The sequence below is a fragment of the Cyanistes caeruleus genome, chromosome 3 (genome assembly GCF_971803275.1).
Source record: "Cyanistes caeruleus chromosome 3, bCyaCae1.hap1.1, whole genome shotgun sequence".
Classification (NCBI taxonomy): Eukaryota; Metazoa; Chordata; class Aves; order Passeriformes; family Paridae; genus Cyanistes; species Cyanistes caeruleus.
Window position 1 is genome coordinate 55,668,359 of NC_141703.1, and position 18,992 is coordinate 55,687,350.

General features: G+C 34.9%; 1 protein-coding gene across 28 annotated transcripts in view; it reads right to left on the bottom strand.

The window, feature by feature from the left end:
* TDRD3 (tudor domain containing 3) overlaps positions 1-18,992 on the bottom strand; it is a 165,974-nt gene that overhangs the window by 34,764 nt on the left and 112,218 nt on the right. For 24 of the 28 annotated variants that reach the window (XM_086881127.1, XM_086881109.1, XM_086881134.1 and 21 more), the window contains 7 exons: positions 16,808-16,892; positions 13,010-13,075; positions 9,590-9,750; positions 7,344-7,485; positions 2,082-2,153; positions 1,459-1,608; positions 627-767 (listed from right to left, as the gene is read on the bottom strand). In XM_086881127.1, coding sequence (XP_086737253.1) covers positions 627-767; positions 1,459-1,608; positions 2,082-2,153; positions 7,344-7,485; positions 9,590-9,663 — 579 coding nt within the window. In that variant the 5' untranslated portion in view covers positions 9,664-9,750; positions 13,010-13,075; positions 16,808-16,892. The remainder of the gene's footprint in view (positions 1-626; positions 768-1,458; positions 1,609-2,081; positions 2,154-7,343; positions 7,486-9,589; positions 9,751-13,009; positions 13,076-16,807; positions 16,893-18,992) is intronic. The other 4 variants (XM_086881135.1, XM_086881137.1, XM_086881136.1 and 1 more) reach the window with 1 other exon arrangement.

Sequence of the window (18,992 nt, forward strand, 5' to 3'; positions counted from 1 at the left end):
TCCAGTTTGAACCCTTTCACAACTTTTGCAGACAATGCAAAACCCAGTTACTTCTTAAAATACAGAGTAACTATAATAGAGGCTAGAGGTTTTGCAGAAGAAATCAAAGAAATGCAAACAATTTGCTTCTGCAGAAATGCAGGCTCCGTTATTCCAAACTGTATACAGCATGATGACAAAAAGCCAAAACAGGAATCACAAAGCATTAAGTACAGAAAATAACACTGCATCTGTGTCCAAGTCATACCATTTACCCATCTACTTCAATAGCTGCAATCAAAAACATTCTTAACTGGAACCCCATGAATATAACATTCTGTCTACAAGTTCAAATATAGCCATATCAAGACCCTACAAAAAACCCACAAAAGCCCAAGCTTAATGGAATCTAACCTCTAAGATAAATATTTAACTTTTATTAAATAAATGTTTAGCCTAGAATCACAATGAAACTCGTAACTATCTCAGTAAGGTACAAAAGCGGCATAAGCATTCTAAGCAGACCTCAAAATTAATTGAAAGGAAAGTTGTAATTCCTCAAGGTATTTTGATTTTATTCTTGTTATATTTGGGCTTTTGTTTTTAATATTACACATTTAAGACTCCATTAAAGTCTTCTATCTTACCAATTCTCGGTAGACACCTTCATTCTTCCCCTCTGGTTTTGCTATCTTCTCTTTCTGGAACAGTTCCCTGTTTCGATTCCCTCCAGCGCTCACACTGAGATTGCTTCTGCTACTACCACCACCTCCTCCAAATGTCTTGGTCTTTAGATAAGCACAAAATAACATTTCAGCAAACAGAAATAATGAAAATAAATATGAATATTTAGCTGGTAGAAAAAGTGCAGTTCTTTTGTTGTTGTCGGTTTGTTGGTTTTTTTTATTATACTCTGGGTCAACAAATAAACCACTAATTTACACACACACAGAAAAAGATGAATTTATTAGTTAGGATTTTTTTTCCCCTGTGCCCAAATGAGGCTGTAAAAAGGGTATATAATTCCAGCTGTTGCAACTTACTAAGCAATTTGAGAAAGAAACTAAAAAGAAGAGCAAAGGAGAACGTATAAACCTGACGCATTAGAACTAAATTTCCTAGCTACTTTTTCAGACTATGTTCAAGGAATCATGGGGGCTTTGAGAATTAAAAAGAGCAGATTAAAATTGATAACCTGCATTTATTACTTAAATCTCATTAGCAAAATTGTAAACTCCTCATTTTTTATTAGTGATAGCAAAATCATATCTACAATAAAACATTATGATACATTTATTAGCTTTATTAAAATAAGAACATAGCCATCAATTCAAAAGGACTCTGATTAATCTTTTTAAAGATACAGGAGCAGAATTATAAGCAGGCAAATATCAGAAAGCATTTATCATTTAGGCGAGAAATACTTAACAAGAAAAAATCAATCACAGTAAGTAAAATGCTGCAACACATGCATTCTACCTCTTTGCTCTTTGCTACTTCTGCAATAGCAGCTGTTCTCTGCTTTTCAAATTCATCATTGTCCGCAACAGTTTTTACAGTATTTGTCATTTGCAGAGTCTTTCTGCGATCAAGGTCTCTGCTATCCACTTGCACATAAGATGCACATTTCTGAAAATGCAAAAGAAATTTTTAATTAACTCTTCTGCCTGCTCTCCTTTGAAAAAAGACCCACACAAGTTTTATTCCATTAGAGTAGCAGACTCATAGATAAAAAATATGATAATGTAGCTAAGACATCGTGATTTAATCATGATGATTCTTGGAAATTCGCTGATCCTTGCCAAATTCCCTGGCATTTAAGAAGGGACTGAATTAATGCCTACATGATCTCACTAACAAAATCAAAGGCTCCACACACTAAAAAAAGTTAAGTTTGAAATCGAGAAGAAAAATGTTACTGGAAACTGTCACAAGAAAGAGACAGGATTAACACAGTTTTGGGGGTTTTTTTAACAGACATTTTTTATATCCAAGTTATCAAGATCTAAGGTGTTTTGATAGCCTTTACTTAACTGGAACAAGATACCTAGATATCATAATACAGGTACTTTTATGAAGTGATAAAGAGAAGTACACTATACCTGTCCAAAAGGTACAAAAGGAGGAGGGCCACCTTCTGTTCCAATGTTACTCCTATTGTGTTTTGCCAAACTCTGTAAAAGAAAATTGATAATTAATAAATTGCAAACAGAAACCAGATTATATGATAAATGTCTTTATTTCAGGAAGTATATGAAATTTGCAAGATTAATATTTTAAGCAGAAAAGAAATTTGTATTTTTAAATCTTGGGTCACCTAAGGTATGAAGAGGGTTGGAGGAGAGGCAGAGAAACAAAGAAAAGTATGGAATTTTGCATAATCACTAAGGTAATACATAGAATAAATGTAGAAAACTCAATTTTATACCAAAATCTACACTAATAGAACAAAGCACATAAATAGGCAGCAGATGTTTCTTCATATAAGTATGAAGTACCACTGCCAATACAGATTGTAAAGGCACACAGCACCTTTAAAAAGGGTTCAGCCTAGAGAAGGGAAGGTTCAGGGGACCTTATTGATCTGTATGATGGAGACAGGCTCTTTTCAGTGGTGCCCAATAAGATGACAAAGACAGTGGACAGAAACTGAAATACAGGAGATTCCCTCCATCTCAAAAGACATTTTTGACTGTGAGAGTGACCGAGACAGGGAGACTGGAGAGTCCCCATCCTTAGTGATACTCAAAAGCTGCCAGGGCACTGTCCTGGACAATTGGCTCTAGGTGGCCTTGATTGAGTCAGATGACCTCCATCCTCAACCATTCTGTGAAATTCATGATCCCATGCATAAGCAAACACAGAAAGGATGAATCAGAATTGTATCCTCTGATATATAGTAATTCTGTATGTCAAGGCTGTATAAGTGCTCAGACTGTGATTTCTCCCTAAAAATAATCTCCTTTTGCCGCTGCTGGAAACAAAATGCTATGCTACTAGGAAAAAAAAAGAACAGATCCTTAATACAGCAAAAATGCATCAAAATTGCATTTCCTATAATGTATCTTTTTATCATCGTCATTTCTTACCGTCCTTTTCACCCATTGGACATTCATGCATGACTACATACACTCTGTTGCCAGGTACAGCCTTAATTACTTAAGGCTATATATGACATTTACCTATCTATTCATTACCCTGATGTAGAATTGATTTAAATCCATCATGTTAGAAATAAACATGAATATGAACATGTATAAACATGAATAAGCTTTAAGCCACTATGTCGTTAGAGAATTTCTTAAACTAAGTAATAGATTATTTTAGTCAACACATATCCATATTAAAACTTTTGGTCCGCTCCTTTCAAGTTAACTACTTTTATTCAGGAGCCAAAGACTGTTTTCTAAATCATTTATAGTTATTAATTCCTTTCAAGGTGGGAAAAAAAAAGAATAATCCTTTTTCTCATGCCTTGGAGCAAAAAATACTGATAAAGTATTCAATAAATTATTCAAAAAAACACTTAGAAGTGCAGAAATCATGAAATTTTTCTGCTTTTGTTTCAGTCAGTTCACTTAGAAATATGAGCTAACCAAGGACTGATCACTGCAGCATGCTCACAACCCTCCTGTACCTATTAACTGGAGCAGCACATTACAACAGTGATTTCATGGCCAGGCCACTTCACTTCCCCAGAGCAGGCATTCCAGGTGCAGTAAACTCTGCACTTATTTTGCCATTTCTATTTGTTTGCTTGTTTGTTTGTACCTAGAGAAATGCAGGCAATTTTGGAATGAACTCCCATGCTGAATCAAATTATAATTTAAAGAAAAAAAATTATACGCTACACAAGAACTCAAGCATCAGATTAATTCCTCATGTCCTATAAACAGGAAGAGCATGCTGAATTTACACTTTTTTCTTTCTTTCCCAAATCAGAACCAAGAAACCACATAGAAGAAAAAAATTGTTCCAGTCTACTGATCAAATGTGCAACTGGGCAAATGGCAAAATAGCCCTTAAAAACTGACTGCCTAATTACCAACATTTACCTACATAAATTTTGAATCATAACAAATTATTGCATAAAACTGTTATCCATAATGAAAGAATTCTAATGATCTAATGGTAAATAAGAGCCCTAAAACCTTCTTCTCAAGGAACACTCTCTACTGAGAAGTGAGAGCAGCTGCTTTAGAAACCAAGTTTCACATTGCACTGAATAAAAAGCAAACTGCCAACACACACAATCGTTTTTTAACTTACAAGTAAATTTCCTCATAACCCAGCAGTAACTATCATTTACAATAAACTTTGCTTTAAATACATTTAGTGTACTTCTTTTACCCTTTTTGCTCTATTTGCATCATGACACTAAAATCGTATTTCCTAAAGCATCTTTTAAAAAACTATGATTTACAATATGAGATTGCTAGGCATTACGTACTGTTGTATCCTTGCCCTTCTTTATACATGTATTTTGAAGTATACATAAAACTACTCCCTTTTCCCATGAGGTAATCTCAACATTTAGCCTCACCTTCACCGAAAGAGAAAAGTCTTAGTATATTAAGTATACTAAGAGTTTTACTTTTAGATGATCTGTAATTCTTAGTGTTAAAAATTTAAGAACCTACCAAACAGTCTCACCAATCGTCTCAGTAGATTTGCTTCAGACTTCTTTTACATATTGTCTGGTGTTTTGTTGAATAGCAATACAAACTACTCTTCCCTCATAAGAGGGGTACCAGCAATATCTTACAGATACTGATCCTTCATGTTTGTAACATCAGTCACCATCAGAACACACCACAAAGCAATAATTATTTGTAATTGCATTTTTTCCTAAAGATGTCCAAGACACTTTACCTTATATTTCCAAATAGTCTAGAAAAAAAAATCTCACAACAGTCTCATTTACTCCTTCCTTATTTATTTACTATTGCTTAAATAGGGACACTTAATAAGACCTGAAATTTCCAGGCAAGAATTTACCTTATGATAAAATTGAATGCTACAAGGAAGAGCATATTTATTCTTCATGCAGTGTGATTATGCTGGTCACATTGCTGTGATATTTGTTTAATGATGTTCAATGCTGTGATAATTCATTCCACATATACTACATTGTAGTATGAGTCTTTTATTACTAAAACTTGATTCTTCCTGAGAGCAATTTCAAAAGCTGTTCTGAATGGAACAAATAGTAATACAACTGAACAAGTAGAAGCTGACAAGCAGGTACAAGGGCAATACTTTAAGAAAGGAAAAACAACTTTTCTTCTAAAGTTTCATAATATCATTTAGCTTAATAACACTAACTTTATATTAAGTACAACACCCCCTTATTTCATCATCTGCACAGGATGATCTACAAACTAACACATCTCAGACTTTCTAGTGGAGAGAAAATATAAAACTGCCTTTAAAAACAAAAAAACTAGCTTCAGAACAATTAATTTGAAATAGTTACACAAATAAAAGTTTTATGTCTTTTTATGCAAATACAGTTCAGCATTTTATTTACACCTTCGTGGCAAGATTAGACAAGGAGTGGCAATGTGCTTATCACCTCTCAGATATTTTAGCAATTATGCTTATTTGTCAGCTGTACTCTTCTACAAAACCTTTCTGAGCAGAATAGAACCATAAAGTTCTTAGGGAAACTGCTACCATGTAGCATCTGGCTTCTAGAGCCCTATCTGTCTACCTGTCAGTGTGGATATAGAACTGGAACTACAATTTCCAGTGGCCATGGTTCATCTGTCCAAAATGATTCCTTGTCACCCACAGTTTTTCTGACATGGTCACATTCATGTGCTGTTAGCTGGTCAACAAGAAAAAGAAAACAATACTCTGGCAAACTCCAAAAGTTTGAGAACCAGTGCACTGAGGGTATAGCAGCAGGCAATACTTAACTTTCTGTACCATACCAGAGCTAATCAGTGACAGCTACCACTCTGTTAAATGTATTGCATACAGCCAAGAGAACTGGCTAACAAGTGCTGAAAGTTGCAGTCAGCAGCATGCCTTTGGTTATTAGATGCTTTGCTTTCTTTATTTATGTAAACAGAGCCTGTTGCAAGTTATTTCTTGATAGTGATTTTAAAAAACAATTATTATTTATAAAGCAAAACTTATCTGTTGAAGTCCAGGTAGAAGAAATATGAAAACAAACTGTCCAAAATATCACCAAGAAAGCAAACTAGTTCTATTCTTGTCTTGTGAGTTGCACAACATTCTTAAGAATGTGTTAGCTCTATGTTCTCTCTTCTGCCCCATCTACCTTAAAACTCAGTGTTTTTTAACTGAAGTAAGAACTCACAAGACTTAATACTAAGTAAGAATAAAAATCATAAAATGGGATGTTTCTGCTGTTGGCCCAGAACCTTTTTTATTTAAAAGCTTCATTTAAAACCAGGAATGCTTTTGTGTCCTAAAAAAACCTTTATTTTCAGCTGTAAAAGCTGAAGGATGCCAAACAGAATCTACTAGAATGTGTAACTCTAAAATTCAAATTAATCCTGGTCCAGTTTGCCAAAATCTACTAAGTGCAACCAAACACCAAAGAAGTCCAGTTCTTATAAAAAATACTGCGCCCAACTTAGCAGGAGCAGCAATAAAATGAGTACTCCATACAGAACCAACCATCGTGTTCATAAGCAACTACTCTGTTTCAGAGATGTGGATGCAAATATACAGAGATGTGTGTGGTTGTAGTAGCAATAGTTAATCTGGAAAGTATTTGAGAATATTGGCAGTAGGGTCACAACTCCTGCCTTAGGAAATTCCACCTGTTTGTGAGAAAATGTATGGAAAAATATTCCTGCAGCCACTTTTGTTTTAATGGGACAGGAACCAAAGTAAAGGGGTTTACATGTATTTATGCCTTGCTGGAAGAATTTTATATTTCCAGTTTGACTTTGTAACCACAATTTATCTAAACTACTGATGAAATGTGGAATACAGGGATCATACCAAAGGTTACCAATTTCAATGTTTTTCTGTACATTTATTCAATTATTTTTGCCTCAAAAAGACACAGTCTGCAGACAGTAACGGTAAAAGGCAGAACTCCATAGTATTTTGGTACCAAACACACTGTTTAAGAAAGCAACCACCCATGACTACCAAAATAAATTTACAATGTTTGATTAATGTTTTCAATCCCTGCAGAAATGAATCAGTTCCCATGAAAAGATCACTTACTGCCATACATTTGGCTGCAGCCCTAAAACTATTTGGACAGTACAGTTCTAAAAGCTTATCATACCAAAGTTCACAGTCAACAGAATAAGCTTGACATTTTTAAATGTAATATGCAACTTGTAAGACAAGCATTGCCAGTGGTGTTACCTCACCCTTTGTAATTCCCACTTTTCTATAAGATGCTCCACTTCACCTCCAAGAACTGCTGTGTTACTGTCATCCAACAGCAAGAATCCATTTCTCACTTCAACAGTTCCTGAAAGCTTAATTTTTGTTCCAGGTGGAGTGTTCAGGCTAGAGGTAGAAACAAAGTCAAAAAATTCAAATACATTTATTGATAGTCTGCCACAAAGAAACATATAAAAAACCACTCTTAGGATAATTCCATTATAATTCTATACAATATAATTATTCCATAATTATTATAATTATCATATGCCACAATAAAAAAATAGCATCAAAAAGCACAGTACTTTTCAATAGTTTTATTGGAACACTTCCCGCCCATTATGTAAAAATGCCATATTTCAAATTTGATTCTAACACAGATGAATATTGGCAAATTGTCTGTTTGGTTAATACCCAATTTCATAATACCAAACTAATTATTTGGTTTGACCATCAGATGATATTCTTAGACAACTGATTTTGAGGCAGTTTCCTCATATTTACAATTAAGAGTGGATTTCCAAATAGTTAATCATCTGTTTTGTTTTTGACATTAAACTTAGTAGACACATAGAGTGGTTAGAAAGGAACATTGCTAAGAGGCAGGACTGCATAAATAAATATTAAAAAAATATGCAACTCATAGTCCTTCTTCTCTTATTACTCTGTAATTTCAAAACATATAAATACTTTCTGTCATTAGCTCTCACAAGGAGCCAGCTTATCTTCTTCTCACATGAATCTACCCTAGGAAAAGCAACAGCAGAAGCATAACAGAATCACATATTTCCAACACATAATTGAAAGATATGACAAGCAGTGCAATTTGGAAACTGCTTCTTTTTGTGAGAAGCAGGACACAGCCAGTTAAAACCTTTCAACTGAGAGACAATCTCTTTAAAATATACTAAAGCTACTGTTGCAATCACATGCCCGTACCACATGGTGAGGAACATTCATAGTAGAGTCATCCAATTACAGTACCACCATACAGTGGCATTTAACCTTAGCAACGTTAATGGATTTTTGGATTATTCTGATAAAGGCCAAGAAAATGAGATCAAAAAATAGACATGAAATAAATACAGAAAAAATTAGGCAAGAGGAAAGGGGTAAATGGAAACTATAGCAATGAAAAACCTATCATTTAAAAGAAATTTGTGATTTTTATTTATGTAAAATAACACTATGTACAGAAACAGCAAATTATTGCAGTTTAATAGTCCAACATCAAACCTGAAACAATTACATATTACACAAATTAAAACTTTAAATGTTACGTAAAAAGAATAGCTCAAAACATTACTAAAATGGTGAGTTCTCTAACATTTTTGAGATTTTATCAAAAAGCTTTCAAATTATGTCTTGTACTGGGTGTTCATCATTAAACATTTTGTGATCTAGAATCTACTAACACAGGAGTCTGTTTGCCTTCCTTTATTGCTGTCTTTATATTCACATTGGAATATGATATTCCAAGTTCTGCTGGCTCAAGCTAAAACTAAAATATCATTAAATGTTCTGACAGCATCACTCTAAACTGCAAGCTGGCTCCTGCTCAGAAGGAACAATTTAACAGTAAAAGATGACATTCAAAAATTAAGTATCTATCTATATCTAACAGTTGCAGCTAGCTGAGAAAGAAGGGATTTTTTTTAAACCAAAGTTATCTGAACTAGTAGACTGCAGATCACACCATGACTCTGCACACTAAACACCAGAGATTGTTTTTAGCACCTCCATAATCAAACACACAAAACATCTCCATGTTCAGCAGTAATGAGCTCTCTTACCCTTCACTTTTAACTGAAGAAATATCCAAGTTAAAGGCCAGCTCATGGTTAAGCAGCATTAGTTGCACTGGCTTAGGAGTGTCAAGCCTGTGGCATTCCTGCTACAAAGGCAAGGCAAAAGATCTGCTACTACTAAAAATTGGGAATTTTGCCCAAGTTTACACTCACCCCCAAAATGCTGTGTGTTGTGAAACTACAACTCAGTAGATGGCTCCAAAAATCCACTTTCTTCCATTATGTAGTTCAGCATAAACAGAACTGTAAATCACATTCATGTATACCTTTGCATGCTGAATTTAAATTTCTCCTTTATATACAAATCCAAGATGAAAGCCTCTTTTGTCAAGCATTTTTTTTTCATCAATTACTAAGGACACTTCCATTATTTCAAGGACATTTAAGTAACAAAGGAAAACATGGAAAATAAAGTTGTTCACCTTATTTTTGACATGCTACTATATTCTATAGCTGTACAGCTTGTGTGTCCGTCAGTCATCTGTAAACGTAACATTCTGGGAGCAGCCTGAGATTCTTCATTATCCTTTGGTGCAGCAACATTGCGAATTTTCTGTATTTGCAGGACACACGGCCCTTCCAGCTAGATAAGTCAAACAGAAAAGACAAAATTGTTAGCACTGTTAAGCAAACACACTGCAATATCTAGACAGACCAACAGATGCCCCCAGGCAAAGAAAAGTGTAATTTGATCAGGCAGTCATGTTGAATTTCTATCACTCATGTAGTCTGTGTTCTAAAGCATGATAAAAATGGCTTTTTCAGAGAAACAGTTGTGATGCTTCACACATCTCTGAGATACCAATTATAAAATAAAAGTGAATGAGAACAGTTGAGGAGGCAAACAAACAAAAATACAGATACTGTCACTTCGAACATAGCATGGAGTCCAGATAAGATTTCACTGCAGGGTATCACTGTCAAAGTCTTCTAAAGAACAGAAAACACAACTGATAAGACTACTTGGATCAAGAGGAAATTTCAAGTACAACTGCTTTGTAAACATCAACTATCAACATAGCTTCTTTGAACAATGGTACAATCAAAATATAACAAACTGAAGGGACACCACTTGTCTATATTGATTATGTTAAAATTGGTACCCTACTAACCACACCACAATCTGTGTTAGAAAAAATAAAATAACTGAAAAAAACCCAAAAAACAAACAAAAAACACACAAAAAGAAGCACTAAAAAACCCCACCATAAACAAAAAACACCAAAATAAAGCAAAACAAGCCCACCTGAAAAATCCAAGCCCCAATCAACCATCTGAATAATTTATCACATTTCAGCTATGGCTAAGTCATTTTAATTTCTCTGAAAAAAAAGTTGTCTGTGGCTGTTCAACTGATCTCTAGCTCCTAAATGACAGCAAAAAAAGGAAAAAGTGCACAGTTCACCAGCTTCTAGCCTTGAAGAACAGGTAGCCAGAAGAATACAAAATGAGAGCAGATAACCAGTAGGTGAGTATGTATAAAAAGAAGAGAAATTAATAAATAAGAGAACAGGAGCACAGTAGCTTTGCTGTGATGGCGGTAAAAGATCTGATGTGGCAATCACTCTCACTGACAGAGGCTTTTTTAAATGCAGATCAGTCTTAACTGGAACAACAAATCTGATCATCATTTTGACAAAAAAAAAAAAACAGGCTGTAGAAAACAAAAATCCACAATCAAAAAACCAATGAAATAGAAATTGGGAAGCATATGATTAACCTTTGACAGGAATTAAATCGCTGGCACCTTATGTTTTCAACAGCTTACCATCAATTTGCCAGTACTCAGAAATGAACTCTCAGATCACAACTCAAATCCTTTCTGAATGCTACTTCTGCAATTAATGTTTCCATTGTAATGACAGAAGTTCTCAAAAGAAAACCAGTAACACCTTAAATGTAACAGCTTTAAAATTATACATTTTAATTTTATAGTTGTTTTTGCGCTTTAATTCCTTCAAAAATACTTAAAGTATCTTTATGGTATATAGTCCTCTAGATAGAAATGGGAGGATTCAGTTCTCCCAAATGCTATGCAAATGTGGCCATCTTGTGGTTAATGCTGGTAATATTGATTTTTTTTTTAAAAACCCCTACAAAACACAGATATTAAATGAGTGAGACAGCTCTTTGTATTGACTGAAGTTGATAATCATCTATAATGGTCAAATACCCATGTTTCATACTAAGACTCTCACAGCTTTTATGCAACTATTTGCCTATTATAACTGGCAAATAGTTGAATAATAAGTTATTTTTTAAATAAATGAAGTTATTTTCTATGCAAGGTGGAAATACATCATAGGTTCTTAAGATACAGATAAATAATACCGATATTAGTCTTGGCTGAGAGGAACAATAGTAGCAGATATTTTCTATTTTTCACTGAAACATTTTTGAACAACATATTACTACTTTCTACTGAGAGATTAAGACTAGTAAATTGTTCCTCTCCCATAAAGCAAATATTCTTTTTTTTTTGTAAACACATAGCTCTATAACATAATGTATTTGCAGACATTAAAAGTTAAACAGCAGCACTAATTAGAGTTAGATTTGCTTTATTCTACTCAAAAAAAAAAGGAAATTACAGTTAAGAAAGCAAGGATTCAGCACAGTATCTAATACCTTGAGCTAAAAATTATAAATAGGAGTCCTTCTCAAGCAGATTTTTTTTCTGTGCAATTCTTTCCAAATCCTGAAGGATTATCCTCCAGGAAATTATTTGCAAGTGTCAGGTTTGGGTGTTTTAGAATAATTTTCTGAAGATCTATGAATATAGATAAAGTTAATAAAACTCTTCCATAAAGTTAGTTTATGGGGTAATATGCTGCATGCATAGACTGCTGCCTAGCTAAAATCTATGATCCTGAAATGGACTCTCTAGGAAGTGTACTCTGCATAAATGGCAATAATGTTTGTGCTTTTTTTCTTGTAGAAGTCTGTGCTTGCAGCAGCGACAACTCCATTTAGACAACAGAATAAACAAATCCAAACAGTTCTTAACAGCCTCCCTCATCAATCAATCTCACCTTCTTAAAACAAACCCACCTTAACTTAGCACTATCTGAATCTGAACAGTAAAGAAATATGTTTCCCTCAGAACTTTCACATCAGTGATAGATGGTCAATATTTGAAATAAGGGATAAAGAATGGAAGTGAGAACCACTGCCAGGCTTAAAATAAAATTATTTAATTTATCCACTCTCTGAATTGCATGTAAGGAAAAAAACTGGAAGGGTATATAGAAGGGGACAAACTTCATTTTTACCTAAACACACAACACACATTAAAATCTAGCACACCAAGTTAGCATAATAATACTCTTCTCCAGCACATAAGGTGTCACATCATCTAACATATTTTTTCCACATAACCTGTAGGAATCACAGCCATAGGAAAATTACATAAAGTGCACAGCTATAGCCATGGATGTCAGTAGGTAAGTAACACAGCATTAACATGTATCACTCTGTATCAGAATCAAACGGCTACTTCCATTTATTTCTGGCCTGCTTTGTTGCTCTCTCAGGATAATGAGTGGGATAAAAAATGGAGTTCTGATAAAATGTCAAGCCCAAATAAGTTAAATGACTTTTCAGAAAAAAATGAAGACGCCAGGATTGTTCAGATTTTTATTTAAGCATTTCAAAGTTGTGAAATAAAAACCAAAAAGCCCTCTTTCATGAAGCTTATGTTCATATATTTACACTGTAATATATTCAGATGTTGGGGGTTTTTGTATATGAAGTAATGACAAAACCAGACTAATGTGCCATAGAAGGCTGCCATCACACAGAAATCACAGAATACAGAAAAGTGAAGTAAAAATATTGTCTACCTTTTCCACCTTTCCACCATTGATGTCACTGGGGAGGAATTTCTTGCCAATCGTTCTTAAATCTGTCTGAAATTATTACAGAAGACAAGAAAATATTAACTTAAAATATGCACTTAAAAAAACCCAAAAACATAAAATAGGAAAAAAGAGTAGCTTTTTTTCCATAATGATAACTATTTATAAAAGAAATCCACTCCTGTGTGTGATAAAAAATTCAACTCAAGAGTTTACAAAATAATTCCTTTTGCTTTTTAAATTATATTCTTGTTTTAAATGCATTTTCAACATTGATTAAAGTGCTTTAAAATAGACAAAACCAAATGACTATGCAGTGTTTAATGGTTAAACATAACTGTGAGGTTTAATAGAGGTGAAACACCTTTCTTTGCTCTCCATCTGGCACTTAGAGAAAAGAATTTTTAGTTTCTGTTTTTTTACATGCACAAATCCTTACTTATTATGATCATAAACAACTCTTGCAAAAGAAAATTGTGTTAAATGTAATTACTACAAGAACTTAACCAATATTTTGCCATTAATATTATGTCAAGGGCCTACTGTTGTGGCACCCTGATCTAGAATTGAGCAGGACTGTATTTTAGTATCTGAAATATTGTAAACAATTGATTTATTCTGGTTTTGAGTGAGAAACCCTGATACATTACAAATAAAAGAACAGTCATAAGAATGTACTTTTAGTATATTTACTGGGTATCTATAGAGGGAATAAATGCCCAATCTTCCCTCTATTGCACAAGATAGCCAGGTAATGATACAGAAGCACATTCAGTTTTTCAATCTGAGCATATCAGAGGAAACTCATCTGTTGGTTGTGTGTCTCTGAATAGCACACAGGCTCCTATAAACTGTTCCTGTGTATTCCAGACCCATATCATAGAATCATCATAGAATGTTTTGGGTTGAAAGGGACCTTAAAGAACATCTAGTTCCAACTCCCCTCCTATGGGCAGTGTACACATTCCACCAAGACATATTGCTCAGAGCCAATCCAACTCAGCCTTAAACACTTCCAAGGATGGGGCATCCACTCTCGGAGACTTCTCTGAGCAATCTGTTCCAGTGCCTCACCACCCACACAGTAAAGAATTTCCTCCTAATACCTAACTTAAACCTACTCTCAGATTGAAGCCATTCCCCCTTGTCCTTTCACTACAGATCCTTGTAAAAAGTTTTTCCCTCCATCTTTTTTATAAGCTTCCTTCAGGCACTGAAAGGCCACAATTAGTTCACCCCTAAACCTTCTCTTTTCCAGGCTTAACCATCTCTCAACCAATCTCTTAACCAATTCTCCCAGCCTTTCCTCAGGGGAGAGCTGCTCTGTCTCTCTGATCATCTTGGTGTCCCTCCTCTGGACTTGCTTCAACAGGTTCATGTCCTTCCTGCACTGAGCTGGATGCAGTGTTCCAGGTTGGGTCTCACGAGAGCAGAGCAGAGGAACAGAATCCCTTCCCTGACCCTGCTGCCCACGGTGCTCTGGATGCAGTCCAGGACAGGTTTGGCTTTCTGGGCTGAGTGCCCATGGCTGAGTTATGCCCAGCCCCTCATCCAGCAGCACCACGAAGTCCTCAGCACTGCTGTTCTCCATTTGTTCATTCCCCAGCCTGTGCTGATATCCCCAACCGAGGTGCAGCACATCGCACTTGGTCTTGTTAAACCTCACAAGATTCCCATGCACCCACATCTTGAGCTTGTCCAGGTCACTTTGGATGGCATCCTGTCCTTCAGGTGTCAACATCTCTGCTCAGCTTGCTGTTATCTGAAAATTTGCTGAGGGTGCACTTGGTCCCTTCATCTGTGTCATTAATGAAGCTATTTTAGTGACACTGGTCCCAATACATATCCCTCAGGGACACCACTCCCTACTGATGTCCATTGGGACTCAGCCATTGATCATTACCCTCTGGATGGGACTGTCCAACTACTTTCTCATGCCTCTAACAGTCCATTCATTATATCCATCTTTCTCCAGTTCAGAAAGAAGGATATTCTCAGGGACTGTGTCAAATACTTTACAGAAGACCAGATAAATGACATCTGTAGCCCTTCACTCATCTACCAATGCAGCCACCCCATCACAGAAGGTCACTGCGTTGCTCAGGCAGGACTTGCCCTTGCTGAAGTCTCCAGCTTTGCAATCAGAGCAGCAGGAATGGGACATAACTTTTACATATTCTTTTTAAGTTCTCAGACAAAATAAAAACATTTATTTTTTCATGAAGGACTGAAGATATATTTATGTGTACTTTATACTTATTTAAGCAATTCACACACACGCACACACACAAAAGGTAAAAAGGGTCAGCTGATTCCTTGATTTCTTCTGCCTGAAACGTGCCTCTAGCAGTCAAGAAAGAATTTTTAAGAAGTGGAATATAAATTCACTGTTATCTTGCCACTGCAACTCTCTACTTACTCAACAGACAAGTTAATCTTCTGGGCACAAAAACAACTGACTTAATAATAAAAAGTGATAAGCCATTAATTCTTGCTTTGGAGTACTTGTGGAATATTTCTCGTTTATTTTTATTATCTATCAAACAAACCTGAAATAACAACACAGGCACAAATGATCATGTCAGTACTTCTTCCAGCACTGGGTATTACATGCAGGGTAATACCCAGCAACTCACAAGTATTTTATTTGGGCTTTGTACAAAGCAGCAATGCATTCTCAAATATATGGACATGCTTCTCTGGTCCAGAAATCAAATGCCTGACTTCTTCGTGTTTTGTACTATATTTTTTGCATCTTTGCATTACAATTTATTTTTTTTCATATTCCTTACATGAACTGACACCTGCATACATGAGTGATTGAACACATGCTTTAAAGAATAAGTGAAAGGAGCAGAGGGGACACTCTTCCAGAGTATCATCAGAAACCTCTAGTGGTTGAATCTTGAGGGTGGACAAAATAATCCCCAACAATTCTCACATAATTTCATTATTTTATTATTTCTAATTTCATCATGGAAGACTACTTTTCTCTTAAGCACTTGACTACATTGTTTTTCCCTTTGAAATTACATCTAGTTATTACAAAGTTTATATTAAACCATTTAAAACATCTAAGTATGAATTTGATAAAATATGTTAAAATAACTAATACATGAATTAAGAAAGGCAGCAGACTTATTAATGTTTACCAACAATGTATATACTAGAATTCTAAAATACAGGGATTCACAATGCACACTTTTCTCATATCCTTAAAAATATTATGGCTTATTGCTTCAAAGATGTTGCTCTATCTTGTATATTCCTTGCTAATTTTTTGTCAAAATTATGACTACTAATCCAGATTTCTAGAGTAAAGAAAAAAAGAGGTTTTAGTTACATAAGTACGTAGACAACAATGGATATGTAGTCTGAGTATGCTTTAAGGTGTATAAAGACCAGAAGTCAAAGTAAGGGTGTTTTATTCATTCCTACAAACCTGTACTAAAACTTCACTCGTGTCATTACACAGCACTTCTGATTATATTACTGCTTGTAGTTTGACTTTAGTTTTATATTTCATAAACAAAAATATATTTTCCTACTTCTAACTCTGTTCATTTTTTCTCCTACAGGTTTTGTAGTTTGGAATAGATGTTTTTTTCCAAATAAAACTCACAATTCATACAGGCAAGGATAGAGGTAAATACTCTGTCCTTTACATAAAACACACAGACAATAGCACACTGAATTACACACACAAACAGATACTTAAGCCATTAGATCTATCATTTTTAGCATGATTTCTCTGAAAAAAACATTTTCACTACCATAACTTACATTAAGGGCAACTAGGATAATATCATTCGTATTAACTTTTTCAGATGAAGTTAAGCAAGCTTCAATCCCTTCATCTGAAAGATACCTGTTAAAGAAAAAAAAGAAAAATTAGAATATCACATGATGTATCAATGAGACAAACATTTCTTCTGTCAATGAGATTGTCTTTATTTCCTATCTTTTGTAGCAGTGAAGCATAGATGCAAAAATACTTGAAAAATTATTTAATGTAATCAGTTTCCTTACACTGAGATGAGGTTAAGAAAAATATTTCTTCTTTCATAATTTCTAAACAGAAGAAAATTTTTTAAAATGCAAACAAGGAAAAAGTTGCACTTACAAAGTAATCAGAGCCATCACAAACAGGGTAACACTGTGCTCCTCATGCCCACCCCCCCAAATTACAGGAACCTGATTTCAAAATCAACCCTTGACCTTTACTTAATGGAAGAAGCATATTTTCACTCATGCATTTGCAAGGAAAAGACCAAATCAAAGCAAAACAACTAACTCCCGCCCTGCTCAAAGCACAACCACATCTATTTGTAAAGAGCAAGTCTGTACAGTTACTCCCTCAAGGGCTGGGGTACACAACACTCCCGTCCTATAAAATGCTTTGGTTGCCTGGGCTACAAAGAAACTGGTTCTACAAAGAAACATTTCAAAAAAATGAAAGTGCATTACAGTGTAGGAATAGTCAGATCTGGTGAAGTGTTAAATAAGAATAAAAATTCTCCTCCACAACCACATTTGGAAAAAGTATTCGACACTGATGGTCGTAGTGCAAGATCAGTATCTTGCTGCAAAAATTCTGTTTGTATACAATAATTTGTTAGCATAAACACTAAGTTTTGAATTGATTACCTGAATTCATTTTAAAGGGCTGCCCTATTTTAACCTTCAAAAAACACTTTAAAAAAGGACAATTTTAACTTGAGTGATCAGAAATTGTGACATTTGTTGCTCATTTTGCGTACTCTAACCCATTTGCAATTCGTTTTCAATTTTACGTAGCTGGCAACCTGCCTTCTTTGGCACAGCTCTTCATTTTATTTAAATACATCATAGCAACCATTAAATAATTGATAGACACCCGGTCTGAAACACAGTTCTTCCTCAACATTTAAATAACTACCCACCAAGAAATCACTGTTTCCCAAATAATGAAAGAATGATTTAAGAAACAAAGAGTAATATACACTAAATAATACTAAAAATAAATATTCTTGGGTGCTTCAAGAAATACTTCCTTTTGAAGAAAATAACATGCACAGTGTAACATACAAAAAAAGGCTAAACACCTGAAGGGAAGTACATTTGACAGACCTTTTTGATTCCAGGCCTGGTAATTTTAACATTGCCTTTTCCAGTCCTACAAGTGCTCCCAGACTAATTACTGGTCCCAGCTGTGCTCTAACCCAGACATTGATGGGATTTATATGTTCATGTCAGACACTAGCAAATCCTAAGTCTCTAGCCCACCATCACCAAAAAAGAAGAAAAGCCAATAATGAAACAATTTAGACAGAAAAAAAATGCATATATATATATGTAGGAGCATATGAAGAAACAATCCTATTTTTTTAACAAAAGACAGATGCTTGAGAAGAATAAGGTAGCAAGCTTGCATGTTGGCTTGCATGGGAATACAGGATTTCCCAGCTGAGTAACTCTAAGTTTCAGTACTATGATATGCGAAGATTTATGCAACTCCTGTGCATTACCAGATCTCATTAGCTGGAGTCAGAAGGTAAAGCAGAACAGCACTCCCACTCTGTGCCAGGGGAAACAGATACATCCAACAGACTATCCTGCTCTTGAGGCTTCAACTGTGGCTTAATTACACCAACAGACTTCCTAGAAAGAGCAATATCAGAAACTCTACAAGTTTACCTTCTGCTGTCTTCAGCATAAAACTGAACATAAGTTGAACAGCAGGGGCTGGGGGAGTACAAAATCCATAAGCTGAGTTTTAGACTGTTGGCTAAGTCATGGAAAGAATCTTCTTTTTCTGCTACAAATGCAAATGAAGTCATTCTTCATTCTACTAAAGCTAGAAGGACTGCATATCTCTTACAGAGTTATTTAAGCTGAGTACTTCCACATAAACACTACCATTTTCCAGCAAGAAAAAAAACATTTTTAAAGAGTGAGTAAACAAGAATCTAACCTACAGTTAAACTTT